This window comes from Echinops telfairi, unplaced genomic scaffold (genome assembly GCF_000313985.2).
Source record: "Echinops telfairi isolate 266 unplaced genomic scaffold, ASM31398v2 ScPeMD7_7467;HRSCAF=8505_1, whole genome shotgun sequence".
NCBI lineage: Eukaryota > Metazoa > Chordata > Mammalia > Afrosoricida > Tenrecidae > Echinops > Echinops telfairi.
Genome location: NW_022111368.1, coordinates 42,387,127 through 42,402,010, shown reverse-complemented (window position 1 = coordinate 42,402,010; position 14,884 = coordinate 42,387,127). Strand labels below are relative to the sequence as shown.

General features: G+C 55.0%; 1 protein-coding gene across 1 annotated transcript in view; it reads left to right on the top strand.

The window, feature by feature from the left end:
* The window catches only part of REEP1 (receptor accessory protein 1), a 58,995-nt gene extending 44,407 nt beyond the window's left edge, over nt 1–14,588 (top strand). The window contains exons 6-8 of the mRNA XM_030888472.2: nt 1,540–1,575; nt 9,308–9,459; nt 11,560–14,588. Coding sequence (XP_030744332.1) covers nt 1,540–1,575; nt 9,308–9,459; nt 11,560–11,631 — 260 coding nt within the window. The 3' untranslated portion in view covers nt 11,632–14,588. The remainder of the gene's footprint in view (nt 1–1,539; nt 1,576–9,307; nt 9,460–11,559) is intronic.
* The last annotated feature ends 296 nt before the right edge of the window (nt 14,589–14,884 follow it).

The window sequence follows — 14,884 nt, the reverse complement described above, 5'->3', positions numbered from 1 at the left end:
GGGGGGTCCCTGTTTGATTTGCTGCTTAGGGCTGGGCAGAGCTGAGCTGGAGACCCTGGACTGGGGCCGGGAGTAGAGGGCACCCTGGGCGAGAGCAGGTGATGGCACCTGGAGAGCTCTCTGCAGCCATTGCACAGAGATGGACCTTAGAAACATGAGGCTTAGTGAAAACTATAGGAAACAGAAAGAGATGCTACCTACCAATTTACGTAAGATAAAAACATAGGCCCATGGTGCAAAATTAAGATTATGCAGTATGCAAGAACACATCAAGACAACAAAATTCACATTAAAACACGGAATTGCAGCTTCTCAGGGAGAAGGCAGATGTGAATGGGGCATGGGCGTAAGATGCCTGCATTCCCATTGCCATGAGTCTGTTCCGACTCCTGGGACCCTGTAGGACACCACAGAACAGCCCCCTACACTTCCCAGGACTGTACATGGTTCTGAGAGCAGAAGGACCCCTCTTTCTCCCAGGGAGCAGCGACTGGTGGCTTCAAACCAACAGCCTTTTGGTTAGCAGCTGACCATCTCACCACTGCCGTGCACCTAGAGTCCTTGAACTACAAACCAGCAGCAGTCATTGCATGAGACCGGCTTGGCTTCGGCAGGTTTTGGAAAGACTGGAGGGAGCGGGCAGAGCAGGAGGGAGAGAGGAACGTGCACACTGACTGTGGCGGCCTAGGTGCAGGTCTGGCAGCTCCTGGCCGGCTGACCCTGCGAGTCGCCCCTGCCCACTGCACCCACCACAGGCACCCAGCCCGGTCCCCTCCTGGGGTTTCGACATTTGGGCAGACACCACATCCTGAGCACCTGTTCTGTGCCTGGCACTTAGACACCAGAGTACAAAGAATGGTCCTGCCTTCCGTGAACTTGGAGTTGTTCCATCAGCAAGGATCTATGTAGTGAGCACCTGCTGTATAAGGAGTCCCTGGGTGGTGCACAGGGTTAATGCATTCACCTGCTCACCCCAAAGCTGCAGGGTCAAGCACAGCAAAGGTGCCTCAGAAGAAAGGCCTGGCAATCTATTATCTATCGCCCCCCACAAAAAAAGACTACCAGCTGTTGGAAGTTGCATGAGGACCCACAGCTCTATTCTCATACACTCCGGAGTCCACCCAATGGCAGGTTTATTTAAGTGGGACGCCGAGGCCTGCATCTTCATTTGGCCTTCAGCCTAGTGACCAGACTTCAAGTGCTTTGGCAACTCAGAGGTCAGTCTGAGCATCCGTGTGGGTGATTCTGAACTGGGAGGCATACAGAGGTGGGGGGCCTTCTGGGGGAGGGTGCTGGGGTCGCCTCTTGGAGGAAGCTGTGACTCATGTCACTTCTCGCCTGGGCTGCAGGCCTCCGTGCGGCCAAGAACGTTTCCTAGCACTGAGAGGAGGCCACCTCTGAAGGGGTCCCTGCCCCTCACCCTGTGATGTCTCTATGTTGGACACGGGGACCCCACACCTCACTGGGATCCCCCCAGTTTTCCTGCGGCTGCCTCCTATGAGTGGGGGGTGGTCACTGATGGTGCTCCCGCCCCCACAGTGTGTACCTGCTGTCCCACCTGCAGGACCTGGAAAGGTAAGCAAGTGGTCAGCCTCTCTGCAGTGTGCTCGGGCTGCCGCTGGGGGAGGGTCTAACTGGGACTGGCGCCTCACCATGGGGCTCCCTTCAGCTGCATGGCGTGGGGGGACAGGCTCAGGATGGGGAGCCCTTAAAGCAGTGCTTCTCAAAGTGGGCAGTACCCCTCCCCAGGTGCTGGAGCGACCCAGCGGGGCTGCTTAAGCAGACACCTATACTTTTATCTTGAATTAGGGGCAATAGTACACATGTTTTTAGTTGCCCAGGGGGGTGTTGAGTACTTTTTTTTTTCTGAAAGGGGCAATACACCAAATGTTTGGGAACCTGTGCCTTAAAGCAACACGCAGTGATGGTCTTCCAGGTCCTGCTAGAAACTGAGAGCCATGTAACCCGGAGGCCTGGCTCTGGGTTCTCCGCAGGGTGCAGTCACCAAGTGGGCCAGGACTGCAGCCATGGGAAGGAAGAAGGACTGGCTGAGCCTGGAGCAGCACTGCAGAGCCTGCACTTTCCCGGCTCTTGACTAGAGGCTTCTTGAGTTTCCTTACCACATGGCAGCAGCTCTGCCCAGAGATGGTGACCCAAGAGAGAGAGAAGGAGCAGGAAGTTGCAGCACCCTTGATGGCCCAGTCTTTGACGCCACAGGCCGCTAGTTCTGCCTTTGTGTATTTGTCCGCAGTGAGATGCTCACCCACATATGTGGAAAAGGGAATGAACCTCCATTTCTTGAAGGAAGGGCAGCACAGGAAGGTGCCCTTTTTAAACCATGCCAGGTGCCCTCTGGGTAGAGAGGATACAGTGATTGCCGAGCTACTGTGGGGTGACAAAGTCATCCCAGGGGTGTCTTGTCTGGGTGTGCCCAAGGGAGCCCTGTTCCCGCTTTGCCATTGACCACTGGTGTGTGAGTCCCCTAACCACTCCCAGCCTCGGTTTCCTCCCCTTTAGAAAGAGGGTGACGATCCGCTTCCCTACCTTGTTGTGCTGTTGTGAAAGTGGCTGCTTTGTGAAGGGGCTTTGTAGAGACTTACTCTTGTGGGTGGTTATAGACTGGGGACCCCCAGTTCTGGATGGGGACCCCCCGCTGCTGCCCTCCCTGCCTGTGAGTACGGCTTGGCAGGGCCAGGGCAGCCCCGAGGTTGGCCAGGTTGCTCTTTCATGGCCTGCTGCCCCTGCTGGTTCCCCCATAGACCCTGGGGACTAGAGGGCACTGGACCTCAGCTGGCCTGTCAGCCCCTGGAGGAGCTGCCTCAGGCCCCCCACTGGTCAGCAGCCTGCTGTCTCAGTGAGGGGAGGGAGATGCTCACATCATACTCACACACACACACACACACACACACACACACACACACACACACACGTGCTGCTAATCCTGCTGCCCCTGAAACGTGCTGAAAAACCCCCAGGTCTTGTTGGCCTTCTGGCTCTTCACTTCTGAGGCTCTCTGTGGCCGATGAAAAGATCTGAGAGTTTGGGAGCCCCTAAGCCCATTGTGAACTCAGCTCAGAGGAACCCTGAGCAGGTGGGGGCCGTTGGAGACCAGTGTCTGACCTCCCCTCCCACCAGGCTCAGATGCACCTACCGTGTTAGCCTTAGGCCTACCCACCCACACCTAGTGTGGACAGCTAGCCCCTGGAAGACCGCCACGCTCTCCCCCCACCCTCACCCCCACCTCCCCACCCCCAGCCCCTGGCTCCTGAGGTCAGTCTCCTTTCCTACATGCCCTCCCTTTAAGCCGGTGATTTTCTGGGCCCCAGAGCCCTTCAGAAAGCCGCTGGCTGGTGTGAGATGCTGTTGCCTGGGAGGTGCCCCATGAGCTGCCTTCTCCTCTGTGCCATCCTGGTGGGGGGACTGCTCTGTGCTACCCTCTGGAAGCCCTCGCCTTCCTGGACCCCTAGTGGCTTCCTAGTAGGACGCTGCTTCCAGTGTGCCCCAGTCTGGTTGTCACTGTTGATTATAGGGACAAACAAGGCTTGGTCTCTGTGGGGGCCTGGGGGCAGGCCAGGAGGACAGCAAGGACACCCAGCATTCATGGAGGGACCTTCTGGATGCTTCCCTCAGAGGTGGGCTCCCACCAGGCTCCCCCGCCCCCTTCAGAGTCGTTTCTGACTCAGCCCTCCCTCCCCTTCTCCCTCCATCCTTTAGTGCTTCCAGGGCCCCCTCAACCCCCAGGGTCATCCCTGGGTCTGCCCAGCTGTCCATACCCACTTCCCCTGTGGCTCTTGCTCGCCAAGCCACCTCCACAGAGGCCTAGTGGGGCTGGGTAGCTGCCCTTGGGCCACTGGCTTGGAGGGGAGGGGCCTGGCAGATGGTGTTGGGGGAGGTCTCTCTCCCCTGGGGCTGGAGGCTGGGAGAAAGAATATCGGGTGATCTCAGACACTATGATCAGAGGGGTCCTCCTGTGCTCTGAAGGGAGGCCATACCATTGGGCCAGCCTAGCTGGGGGTTGGAGCCCTCCCTGGGGCTTTGTGGGCTCCAGCACCCCTGGGCAGAAGCAGGAATCCTCCCAGGGCTATAGACCCAGGTCTTCATCCAGGAGCTGTGGGCAAGGAAAGGTGGGCATCTGGGAGGTGACAGACAGGTCACAGGGCAGCGACAGCTGTGACAATAGAATTCAGAGGCCCCAGGGGCCACAGATGTTGGTTAGGGCCTCCCTACCAACTGTGCTTCCCAGGTCTCGGGGCCCAGGGGAACACTCCCCCCGCCCCCACAGCCCACACCCACCTGTGTGTTGGCCTCGTCAGCCCGCTCTAGTGTTTCTCCTGCCTTGGTCTCTGTGTTTCTATGATTATCTCCTCCGTCCCCACCCCTGCTCTTCCCTCTTTTCTCTCCACCTGCCTTGAAGTCATAGAGAACTGAACTTGTATTATGGTTTGGAACAGAGGTTTTATTTACAACCTTCTTATTAAACAAGCAAATATATGGGAGATAACTTCAAAGAGTAAAAGACACTCCCTTTCACCCTGCTTTACCAAAAAAAAAAAAAAGTTTTTTTTAAACATTGCTTTTTATTGGTGTGTGGTCCCTGGGACAGCATCTTACCTCTGGCCTCAACAGGAAGAGCTGTCCAAAGTGTAATGCACGGGAACATGGGAAGGTGTGTGTGTGTGTGTGTGTGTGTGTGCACATGTGACACACAGAGAGACAGAGAGTGAGTGGCTGACTGACCGACTCATCCGAGGCCCTTCCCTAATAGCATCTTCTTTTCTCTCTCCTTGGCCGCTGTCGGGACGTGGATGTAAGTGCCCCAGAAGTGTGTGCTTTTCCTGACACATGTGCTGGCTTCCATTAACACGTGGGTGCTGTGTGGGGTGTGTTTGCTAACCCAGCGTGTGTTCTGCTGCCCCTGCAAGAGTGAGACTGGGGGGTACGGGGGTGTGGGGCTTTGCACACGCTGAGCCCTGGCTACTAAAGGGGTTCAAGTGCTTAGCTGCTAACTAAAAGGATGGTGGTTCAAACCCACCAGCTACTGCTCCACAGAAAGGTGTGGGCAGTCTGTTCCTGCAGAGTCAGGGCAATTCTCCTCTGACCTGTAGTGTTGTGCTAAGTCGGCATCAAGTCAATGACGGTGGGCTTGCTTTTAAGCCTCAGCCAGCCTCTCCCTCCCTGCTCTCCTCCCAGAGTAGCGGTGGCCTGCTTCCCAGCCTGTTCTATGCTGACCCAGACCTGTCAGCCGAGGCCACACACCCGTTCCTGCACTGTGGAAGACAGCGGTCACTCCTTGCCTTTTCCACTGATCACCCAGGCTTGCTGGCAACCCTGGGGGCTCACGGCATGCCAGCCACCACCTGAGACTTGGAGGTGGTGGCTGGGGGCTTGACTTTGCAGGGAGACCCTCAATCAGCTGGTCTCCTGGGGAGACCGGAGTTCTGACGTGGGCAGCAGCACTTTCAGGCATCTTGCAAGGAATGAAGATATCTTGGGTCCCCAGTTCTGTTTAAGGTCTGCAGATTTAAGTGCCTGAGGGCACCTGCGGAGCCCTGGTCCTCAGCCTCCTTCTGGTGCCCTTCTCGGTGGGACTGTGTGCTGTGGGGGTGATTTCTTCATCTGTGGCCCTTCCTCATTCCAAAGAGGATGTATGTCTGCTTTCAGAAATCATCGGTATGACAGTGAAACCGATTCAGGAGCATGATGTCTTGGGGTCAAGGGATAGGCAGGCAGGTGAGGCTGTCACCGATTCTGGTCTTCCTGGCAGCTAGCGTGTTGCCAAAAATGGCACAGTGTCACAGCCAGGGTCTCAGAGGTCCCAAGAGGAAGGTGGAAGCTTCCAGGTGGCATTCTTGGCAATAGTACTCCGTGGCACGGCAGCCAGTGGGGGTCTTCTGCTTTGGGTGGGGGGTCTCTCTCATGTACTTTGGACATGTGATCAGGAGAGACCTGAAAAGAGCGTCATGCTTGGTAAAGTAGAGGGGCAGCGATAATGAGGGGGACTGTGTTAGTCTGGGTGGACTGGAGAAACAAATTCATCGATACTCATGTGTATAAGAGAGAGTTTTATATAAAGGGTAATTGTACATTAAGAAAGCATCCCAACCCAGTCCAGTCCAAGCCCATAAGTCCGATATCAGCCCATATGTCTGATACCAATCTATAAAGTCCTCATGAAACACATGCAATGATGCCAAATGCAGGACAATCACAGGTCAGTGGGTAGAAAATCTTTGGATCCAGTGGCATTGTAAGCATCTCAGCACTGGCAGGGGTCTCCATATGGCTCCTCCAGTTCCCAGGGCACAAGGTCTATCAGCATCATGCCATGTGTCTTGTCAGTAGAGTATTGCCAAGGGAGTGAGCAGAGAGGGAGAAGTGTCTCCCACCTCCAAGGAGAAAAATACAGGCGTTCCCAGAATTCTCAGGAGAAGGCCATGCCCACACAGAAGTCTCCTTGGTTATATCTTGATTGACAGGCCAGGTTCCACCCCTTCGCTGGTAATCCTCTCAAATTGACACCAGATCATGTAATTACCACAAGGACCTTGAATGAGATGGACTGACACCAGGGCTGCAACACTGGCTCAAGCACTCCAATTGTGAGGAAGGTACAGGACTGGGCAGTGTTTCCTCCCGTTGGGCACAGGTCGTGTCGGAACCGACCTGACAGCACGTAACCGCAGGGACTCTCTCGGTTCCATCTGAAGCTACCCCCGACCCTTCGCCACCCACGCAGCGGAGCTGAGCCCTGGCTTTCTATCCCTGCCTGATGTCTGGGTTCCCCTGGCCCCATTGCTCCCACTGGGTCCGAGGGCCGCCTCCCTTCTGCCTTGTGGTTGGAGATAGAGCGCAGCAGAGCCAGTATGCCATGTCATGCAGGTGTTGGTGCTTGAGCCCTTTGCTGGGCCTCCTGAATCCAGACTAGGGAGCCGGCTGGGAAGTTAGAGGCTCTCAGGTGAGCCTGGGCTGCGTGTCGCACCTCAGAGCCATCATGCAGGGAAAGCCTGGCCCAGATTCCTAGGGAACAGCAGGTGGAGGTGCGCAACTCTCAAGGAGGTCCAAGCCCAGGATCTGGGGAGGGTGGCATGCAGACTTGGGAGCGGGAGGGCTGGCAAGGCTGCTTCTGAGGGCTGGGCCGGCCCATGTCCATTTCTTCCTGTCTGGCAGGAGCTATCTCTCTGTGCCCAGAAGGAATCCCCTTGTGACGAGTGCCAATCTGACCTGGGAGGAGAGTAAGCTCTCTGAAGTGACGTCAGTCTCCTGCTTTGTCCATGGGGAGGCCACTGCGTGCCTAGCCTAGTGGGTCAGGTGCTCAGGGGGGCCTGGGGAAGGTCAGCCATGGCAGGCTGAGGCAGTGACGGGCATGAGAACCAGGGCATGCAGCACAAGAAGCCCCTAGCCCCCAGCCCCCAGTGCTGAGGGCCTCACAGCGTGGAGAGGCCAGCAGGCCTGGTGACTCCCAGAAGGCTCCCTGAGTCCCGCCTCATGCTCAGGAAGGTTCAATGGGGACCACTTCTGGGACAGATGAAGGGACCGGAGGACTGCAAAGTGGAGCAAAAAGGCTGGGGGGTGGGGGGCAGCACAGAGGAAGAACTCATAGAGGCTGATCATCGAACTAGGCCCACCTGGGTGCAGGCGAGGCTGACTGCTCCCTAGTCCACAGTGGAGGAGGTGGTGGTAACTGAGCGGAGTTAATCCTCAACTCACGACACAGAACGCCACCCTGTCCTGGGCCTTTCCCATGGCCAGTGGCAGATGAGACCGTTGTGGTCCCTCTCTTCACAGGCTGACCTTCGGACGTTCCCCTAAAACCTGCTGAGCATGATAGCAACATCACACCTCCACTGACAGACGGAGGGGGCGGGGCAGGGGCCAGGCGTGAAGTGCACTGGCAGGACTCAAACCCCGGTCTCCTGCGTGGAAGGAGAATTTTGGCAGTGAACCAACCCCCCAATACAATTCTTTGGCACATCCTGGTTAAGGCCAGCTTGCCCATGTGCTTTCCCCTGCCGTTTGTTGTGCGGTACAGCAGCAAAATGCCGGCGGGGTGAGGGGCGCAATGCTGCGGTGTGGCCCAGCGAGCCCCTGTGCCTGGAGGGAGGAGGGCATTTGGTGGTGCAGCATCGGTGTCCCCGGAAGAGCGTTGGCTTCTCTGCAGAGCTCCCGGTGGGTGCCTGTGCCCGGGCTCCGAGGGACCCCCGACTGCAGGAAGAGTGCTGGCACAGGGAAACCCGTGGGAGCCGGAACGCAGCACAGCGCCTGTTTGTCCGGCTCTCAGGTCCCTGCCTCTGGCGCGCCCTAGTGCGGCTGTCTCCTTTTGTTCTTTAGCTGACTTTCGTGGGAAGTGCCCGTTTTCCTTCTCTGACAGGTTCCTGCCGCCTCCGGGTTCCAGCTTTCGCAGGTCTCTCTGTGACGTCAGTACCGCCAGGTCTGAACGGAAAACTCTTAGCTCTCTGCTCAGCGCTGGCTCCCTGGCCAGATGACCGGGGAGGTGGATTCGTGGGCAGCATTGTCAAAGGGCAGTGCTTCCTTCAGGTGGGATGGACTCCTCCCACAGCGTTCACTGCGGCTTTGTTCAAGGTGCTCCAAGATGTGGACGGCTGTCGTTTTTGTTTATTTGAAGTGGGGAGCCTATGATCAGGTCCCCCTCTCTTGAGGCCCCCTGCTTCTCTAGGACTCGACCTTGCAAATTAAAAATCCATTTCGGGCTATAGCTTAAGGCTTCCTGGCGGTTTACAGAATGCCTGGAGCTGCGTGTGCCAGCGGGATCACCATCAACACTGCTTTGCATGGAGACTGAGAATTCTCCCTGCCTTTCTAGAAGCATCTCTGGCCCTGGCAGTCTGAGCTAAGGGGCTCAGTGAAGGAGGCTTCTTTTTCTCTGGGCATGGGGGCCCGCCCGCACAGATCATAGCTGTTCACGGCTTACTGTAGACCCAGAAGCGAGTTGTTCCATGCACATAGTTCTTACTAAGCCAACACACCCCAACCATAACACACACACACACACACACCCTGTTTCACTCTCCCCATCACCCCAGGAGCCAACACACCCCAACCATAACACACACACACACACACACACCCTGTTTCACTCTCCCCATCACCCCATGAGCCCCTGCCAGAATCCCTAGGACCACGACCACTTCTTCTGGGGCTCAGCGCGGCTCTCCTAACAGGCCTGGCTTGTGGTGCGGTATGCCTAACCTCATCCTCGCCTGCCCTTCCCTGCTCGTCTCCATGACTGATTCCCCGCCCTCGCTGTACTCTGTCTCCCCTGTTGTGTAGATTGTCAATGGACATTAAGTGGTTGAGGGAGAAGTGAATGAGGGTGGTGTGAAGGCCTGGGAGCCCCTGCGGCTCCAAAACCCACGGGCGTTTTCTGACGACAAGGAGGAAGACCTGCTGGACTTCATGTACAAGTATAAGGCCCTTCGAAAGCCGGACTTGTCCCTGGAGGTACAGGGTGCCTGGGGCTGCGGGCTGGAGCCTGTGTGCACCAGGGCTTTTGCCCTGGCGACCTGGGTGACTGGGCAGCAGCACCTTTCAGGGCACCCACCATTTCCTGAGTGCCTGGGGTGGGCAGTCCACCTGCACCCAATAGGCAGGACAAGCTCCTGTGTCGGATCCAGCTACTTGCTGGAGGGCAGGGAAAATACCGTCGTCGTCGTTTTATTTAGAGCAGAGGGGAGCAGTAAAGCATGGAGGTTTGTCTCTGCCGTGATTTTCCTTTACTATTAAGAACGAACTGAAGATCACGTGCAAGTGGAAAGCCACCCAGAAGAACTTTGGGGGTGGGGGAGAAAGTTCAGGATGTGTTCTTTAAAGTTAGCAAACACACCACACCTGCCCTGTACCCAGGTGTGACTATGGTTGGCAGCAGGAAGGGCGAGCCTTGAGAAGCCCCACCCCCCACCCCACCCTCCCCTGCCGGCCTGGCTGGGAAGTAGGGAGCAAGTCAGCAGCCTGCACGCAGTGGGCAGAATTGGTGGGGAGTCTCTCTGCCTCCTCCTGTCTCCCTTCTTCTTGGTGATCTGCCGTGAGGCCAGAGGCCATCTGTGAATCCTCTGTCCACCGAGCACAGCCCTGTGGGAACCAGCTGAGAAGAGGCTTTGAAACGCTCCCCTCTGCGAATGCAGTCATTGTGTGCACACTCAGACAGCTGGTACTAGGCACCCAACCTCTCTCCCAGGCGAGGCCCACAAGGACCTGTTTGCAAGCTCGAGGGTCTGGGTAAGAGATGTCCTGAGGTGGATGCTTCTTGAGGAGCTCATCTGGACATGCCAGGCCGGGCAGCCCCCCCCCCCCCCACAAGGAGAGGGGCCCTGGCCAGAGTGACGGCGAGGCCTTTGGGGTGTTGCTTTTCAAAGCAGCTCAAGCCCCTTTGCTGTTGACACCAACAGCCCATCAGGTCATGAAAAGTGTGGGTCCCACCCGCTCCTCTGGATCCTCCAGGGGTGGGTGCTCAGTGGCCCAGCCTTACAACCCAGCACGAGGACAAGCCTCCCAGTCCCTGACTCCTTACTCCCTCGCTTGCCTGGCACTGGGAACGTCACTGGGAAATAGTGGTGACTGTGACCCAGCCTTGCCCTCAGGAAGTTGTCTGGGCGTGTGGGGACAGGGAGAAAGTTCTGCTTCCCGCACCTTGGGTGGCGGCGTGTAGAATGCTATGAGTGGATGAAGGAGCCCTGGGGCGGGCATACGCCTGGACAGGGGCTTAAGTGCTCCACTACTTTCCAAAGACCCTTCAGGAGACAGGTCTGGCGATCGATCTGCTTCCACAGGGTCACAGCTGTGAAACCCCCCACAGATGGGATGCTTTGAGTTGGCCCCAGCCCCAGGGAACAAAGAACAACACAGAGGGCTAGGGATGTGTAAGACAGAAGGGCGTCCAGCCCAAAGGAACAGACGTGAAGAAAACCAGCAGAGGAAAATGACATTCAGCGCAGAGAGGGACGTGGACAGAGATAGACAGGGCTTGAGGGCCGGCCAGTTGTGTGCTAGGCTGGGAGAACATCGTTCTGTTATGTCACATCATGGAATGGGTGTACCCAGCGGAGCAGGAGGGATCCTCGATGACGACTTGTTGGTGAGATGAGGTGGAACCCTGTACGCGTCAGGTGGTGCACTCGGGGGTCTCCCATCGAGAAGGGGGGACTGGGGACTTAGGACATTTTCACCGTGGGCCAAGAAACCCCAGGCTGGTTCCAAGAGGAACTAGAGAAGACCAGGGAGTTACGGGGGAGGCGTTTCTCGCTGGGGTTGGGGGTAGGGATGGGGGTTCTCTTGTCATGATCCTGATGCCCCCGGGGTAGGAGCTAGAACGAAGTGTCACCCTTCCACACAAGCACCTGCTAGGAGACCCAGGGGCACCTGCGAGGGTGAAGTCGCTGAGATTGAGCTGTCCAGGGTAGTGGTGACTCTAGGGGTTGGCACCTCTTGTGGAGACTCAGGGTGACCCCCTACCCCACATACCCCACACCCACTTGGATGCTGTCCTCAGAGTCTGTGGTTGCCAAGCTGAGGGGCGCCTGATTTTCTCTGCCTTTTCTCTACCAGGCACCGCCTAGAACCCTCCGATCTCGCTTCAGGAAGAAAAGTACCTCACCCTCGGCCACTGAAACCACGTGAGTGAGATGAGGCCACGGACCGGGATCTACAGAATGTTTCTCCTCTGCCTTAAAGAGCTATTCACCGAGAGCAGAAGCCGCGCTGGTGCGCCCCAAGTGTGCAGCCTCACAGCCTTCTCCCTCTCCCTCTCCAATCCCCCACCCCGTTTTTCTTTTCTTTTCTCTTCTTGGGAGAGGCTAAAGGTTAAGGTAGTGTGTGGGAGGGGTGACTTTGAAGCCCTCTGAGGGCAGTAGCTTTCCGCAGTGGAATTGTCCTCATAGACAGTGGTGTTCCCACACGTGCAAGAGTCCCCCGCCCCCATCCTACTGAGATGTACATTTGTAATTTATCTGTTGCATAATTAGATTTTAGCCATGTATATGCAAACAAAACCATTTTTTAAAAAGTGTTTTGTTTTGTTTTTGTTCTTGGTACTAATTCTTAGGATGGTGGTGTATATTTTGTCCTTGGTACTAAATCTTAGGACGATGGTGTATATACGTGTGCTTTTGGTGTACTATGAAGGGCCTGCAAGGCTGCCAGAGGTTCTGCTGTGTAAGGAAATGGCAAAACAAACAAGAGAACAAGAACCCAAACCCAGAATTGTAAACAACCTTTTTGACTCTAGAGACTGTCTCAGATGTGCTTCTGAAACATCCAAAGGCAATCTAGGTGCAGTGTCCCTTCTCCAGCAGCTGGTGGACCCATCTTTCCCAGGCAGATGTCACCCACACACCAGAGAAGCCGAGGCACATTTCTAGGGACAGGGAGGAGTGTGGTAAGGTCAGAGGGACAGGCTGGGGTAAGAGATGCCCATCTCCCCCTTGGATTCTGGATCAGGAGCTTCTGAAGCCTGGGGGGTGGGGGCAGGTCACTCACCCTGGGGATGTGGACTCGCAGGGCTGAGGACAATTCTGTTTCAAGTGTATTTGGCAAATGACTGCTTCTCCTTCAGTCACCCATGCTGCTTGTCCCTGGGTGAAGCCTACACCTGGAATACCATACCTCGTTTGAAAGGAAAATAAGGAACAAATACACTTTCCTTCAGAAAGATGTATGGCAATAAGGATACAGGTCTCTGGGAGGGTCTGAGGTTGAGATGTCTGTAAGGAAGACTTGCTCCTCAGATCCTGGGCAGCTGGGACCCACGCTCTCCCGCCTCCTCACTGGCTTGGACGGAAGGTGAAGGAGAGAGGAGTCTGCCTCCTGGGTGCTCGAGGTCTTACTGGACACTCGACAGACAAGCCTGGCTCGCCTAAGGAAGGGAGGAGGGCATTCTCTGGGGGATTCAACTCTGTATGGAAAAAGCCTGGCTGAAAGGGCAATGTGGTCAGAGGTAGCTGCTCTCCCCTCTGGGAGTTGAGCCTAGTGGCAGGACTCATGTATTTGTGCTTAGAGTTGGTGTTTTCGTTAAGTGTGATGCATGCAGCGGCCCCACCCTGTTACTTACTCGTATTTGTATCGCGTTTGTTGGCACGTATGCCCTGAAGACGAGGGAACTATGTTCTGCATCACACATAACAGTCAATCGACATCAGAGGCCTGGTAAAGACTGTCGCATTACTGAGCAGCACCAGGTACCTCAGTGGCCCTTGCTGATGGCACTTAGCTGGCTCTTAGCCACCTGACAGGGTTTTACGTGATGCTGATTGTTGCCAGGTATGCGTATTGAAGCCCCTTCTCCCCACAGTTCCACCGACTGTGCTTCGTCATTTACTAAAGTGAGTAGGGGAAGAGATCTACAAGTAGGTTTGTGGTTGCAGGCCCGAGAGGCCATCTGCTCATTGTCTGTGCCCCCCGCCCCGCCCCACCTAAACCTGCTGGGAGACAGGACCTGTTTTCTTCAAGCGCAATGAATAGCTTCAGACAGAGGAAAATATTCTTTAAAATATGCTTACCTGAAAAAAAAAACTTACCTGTTATTGAGAGGACCCACAATTACCAGGGGGAAAATGCAGAAAAACTTTAAGTTAAGCAGCTTTTTAGCACTGTTTTTTCTTCTTGCCAAAATATGAAACGCCTTCCGCAGCAGAGATGAAAACCCTGCTTTACGCTGGGAAGTTTGCGTAAGTATAGGCTGTCAAGTGTGCGCTCATTATGCCAAAAAAAAAAAAAAAAAGCTGGAAGCACTCTTCTCTGACATGGTGTTATGACTTCTCGTTCACAAGTTTTTAAAGAATATCAAGGTATCTAAACTGCTGTCTTAATGGCAATGTGACTTTTTCTCTTTCAATGTTGGTTAAGGAGTTGGTTTCTCTCTTAAAGACACTCACTGTATAACCAAGAGCAGCTGTCGTATTTATGGCAAAATGTGTATACCCATCCACCAAGCTGTGTACCTGTGTACGGACTGACATAAAAATGTGAATGCCTGCAAGTGTACACGTAGTGGCGTGGTGTTCTGTCGAGAGGCTGTACAGTGTTCCTAATCTGCAGGCGTACACACACAGGCGGTTTCCAATATGCTAGCTCGGAAGGCTGTCATTTTCCTGTGATAACTTTTAGTTAATTGAGCGCCTGTTTTCGGGAAGGTGAGTTGTGGTCTTGGACTTGTGCATGGGAGGGAGTTGAGTCACACTCCCTCCTAGCTTCGTGTGACTCACTTGCTCCCTGGGCAGGCCTTTGACGTGCGTGTTCTCTGTAGTCAATTGTCCATGTGTCTGTGATGACAGCTTGGTGCCCAGCCATCATCAGAGCTCCTCCCCACTCGCTCAAGGTGCAGTATTTGAAACAGCGAAGGCAGTACTCCCGCCTCTGCCCCGGCACAAAGAGCTGGTCTCTCGGATCGAAGCTGTGCCCACTTCCCCCCTTATCTCCAGTAGTCCCCATGAATGGTCCGTCATAAACGAGCATACTGGACTGTGCATAGGAGGGTTGTAAAATTACAGTATTCCAAAGGGCAATGTTCTGCTGTTGTGTTATGATGCCTGATATACATCTTGAAAAAATAAAGTCTTAACATTTTTCTTTTTAAAAAAGGCTTTGTAATGTTGGGTTTAGAAGGAAAGAGAACAGATAAACCAATCAAACGTGTGGAAGGTAGCAAGGTGCTCATCCACTCACTGCCCTTCTGACTTGGCCTCAGGCTCCTGCAGAGGATTGTGGGGAGGGAGAACTATGAGATCATGAGTGTTTTGGAAACAGGTTGATCACACAGACACTAACATGCCAGCACTGCTTTTTTACATGTTTAAAAGATCACTACGGATACTGGATAGCTATGAAAATACAGAGTAGGTAACCTGGCACGCAAAGACTGAACTGTGCAGATGCG